Source organism: Phaseolus vulgaris, chromosome 7 (assembly GCF_051622355.1).
Source record: "Phaseolus vulgaris cultivar YP4 chromosome 7, ASM5162235v1, whole genome shotgun sequence".
Lineage (NCBI taxonomy): Eukaryota > Viridiplantae > Streptophyta > Magnoliopsida > Fabales > Fabaceae > Phaseolus > Phaseolus vulgaris.
In genome coordinates, this window is record NC_143504.1 from 45,317,742 (window position 1) to 45,319,919 (window position 2,178).

Here is a 2,178-nt window from a genome sequence, read left to right on the forward strand (position 1 = left end):
CAAAAGATTAAACTGAATCACATAAATCTGTTTAGCAATTAGCCAATAAATGAATTCAATTTTCATTCTATGCCATAGAGTTTTTTTGTTCTCTCAGATTAATAGCCACAAGCCAGCGTTTCGTAGCTCGGTGTTCTATGCCATAGGATGAATGGAAAGAATCCCATATACATTCAGACCAAAAAAATAAAATAAAGTATGTTCAATTACCACTGAATAGTTCTTTGTGAGACTAATTTATAAAAAAACACAGACTACAACTTCAGTAATTGCAATTCACCAAAGAATTAGAGAAGACAATGACGTTTTCTCTTTGCTGAAACGAAAACTTGGATTCTCCTTGATCTTCCTCTGGTGCTGCTGGAAGATTCAAGTCCAAATTCAAGGGTTTCTTAGCTCCTTGATATTCTTGGCTACCACCACCATCACCGCTCATGGACGTCATTGAAGAAGCATTCACAAGATTTCTGTGGCGCCTCATGTGGCCTCCCAAGGCTTGCCCAGAAGAGAATTCAGCATAACAGGTGGAACACCGGTGAACTCTCACGGCGACAGTGCTGGTGCTAGTCAAACTATTAACCCTATTTGGTGTTTTCAAGGAGAGAGTGGTGCTTGTGGTGGGATCACTGTCTCTAACAAAAGTAGGAGCTTCTTCTACAGAAGTGCTGTTTTCCTTGGGCTTCCTGTGGCTGGTTCTGTGTCCTCCAAGCGATTGGAATGAAGGGAAGCATTTGTTGCAAGTCTTGCACCGGAAGACTCGAGGGTTTGTTGACCTTTTGTAGTTGATATTTTGATCTGGTGTAGCTGCTGCCACGTGGTGTGTGCCTTGAGCTAGGAGAATGAGACAATTCACCATGTCTTCTTCTTCTATTGATTCAATTGGGGTGTTGGTGGTGGTTGAGGTTGTGGCACTATCAATGGAATTGTTAGTGCTAGTTGAGGTTGAAGTGGGCTTGGCAAACCTAGGAGGGGATGGTGCCCTTTCACGCTTGTTGCGCTTGCCTTTGATCATCGTCTGATCCTTGGAAACCTCTTGTAATTCCTCTTGTGTCTGCATGTTGTTGTTGTGATATTGTGGTGTGTGAAGAATGCAAGAGAGTGATGTTAATATATGTTGGTGGTTGGTGTGAGGTAAAGGGTTTAAGGAAGAGGCAAAAGGCACATCCCGTGAATTGAAACGGTACAAAACCGTGTTTTGGCTTTCCAAGTCTAGCTTTTTCTAACTTGAAAATTATAGATATAGGAGAATATTAATGTATCAGAAGGGTGTGAAGTATTATAGATCAGATTGAGGGAGAGAGAGAGAAAGAGAGGGAGAGAGATGCAATGTGAAGTATGAGGAGGTGAGGCAAGGGGTGAGATTCGGTTGGCTTTGAAGCAAACCCATTACTTTTTCTCTACGATTCCTTTCTGGAGGATTGGTTTGCAAGCCTGGAACCACACAGAATTTGCAACTTTCACCTTGCCTTTTTTTTATCTCCTTTTGAATTATTTCCCTTTCGTCTAGTGTTTCTCTTCATTCTTAACATGTAGATAGCTAGCTACCTACATGTACAGCTTTTTTTAAACTAATTTGCACCCAACGAAATTAATAATGAATGAGTTAACAAATAGGCGTAGAAATAGATTAGAGTTTGGACATGATCCTTATGACTTGTGATGCAGATTATTCTGTACTATTAATTATTATTTTAGCTTGTTGCAGCCACGACTTGATGATTATTAGTAGCTTCATGCACTTGCTGAGAAGGAGAATTCATGTGCAGTTGACCCACCACTTCTTTTCTACATTTGTCATTACTTCACTGGACAATAATATCCAACAATCACGCCGCATATATGCATCACCATTATTATGTGATTCATATTTCATGGTCTTTCCCAATCATTTGGTGTCGGTAAAAAGCACTGTATATTTTATATATTTATATATACAGATAGAGAGAGTATGACTCCGCCATCACTGTAGACACCCTCATTATTATCCTCGTTATTTCTTTCACGTTAAAATTTGAACATATTGTGTGAAGTGAAGCAATCACATCAAGAACCTTAAAGTATTTATCTTACAAAGTCAACCACCTTCTTTATTAAACAGACCAATTGTGGTAATTCGACTCTGTCACTTGATGTTTAATATCTCTCCAAGTATCTAGAAATATTTGTTCTTTATTTTAG

General features: G+C 39.2%; 1 protein-coding gene across 1 annotated transcript; it reads right to left on the reverse strand.

Annotated features, from left to right (window-relative positions):
• LOC137829647 (zinc finger protein ZAT5) lies at positions 1-1,549 on the reverse strand. The gene has a single exon (XM_068636497.2). It carries the CDS (start codon positions 1,055-1,057, stop codon positions 263-265), a length of 795 nt encoding a protein of 264 aa, XP_068492598.1. The 5' UTR covers positions 1,058-1,549; the 3' UTR covers positions 1-262.
• Positions 1,550-2,178: the final 629 nt, after the last annotated feature.

What these genes read in the sequence shown, in the direction of transcription:
- LOC137829647 (XM_068636497.2), bottom strand. Translation starts at nt 1,057, where the DNA reads ATGCAGACACAAGAGGAATTACAAGAGGTTTCCAAGGATCAGACGATG.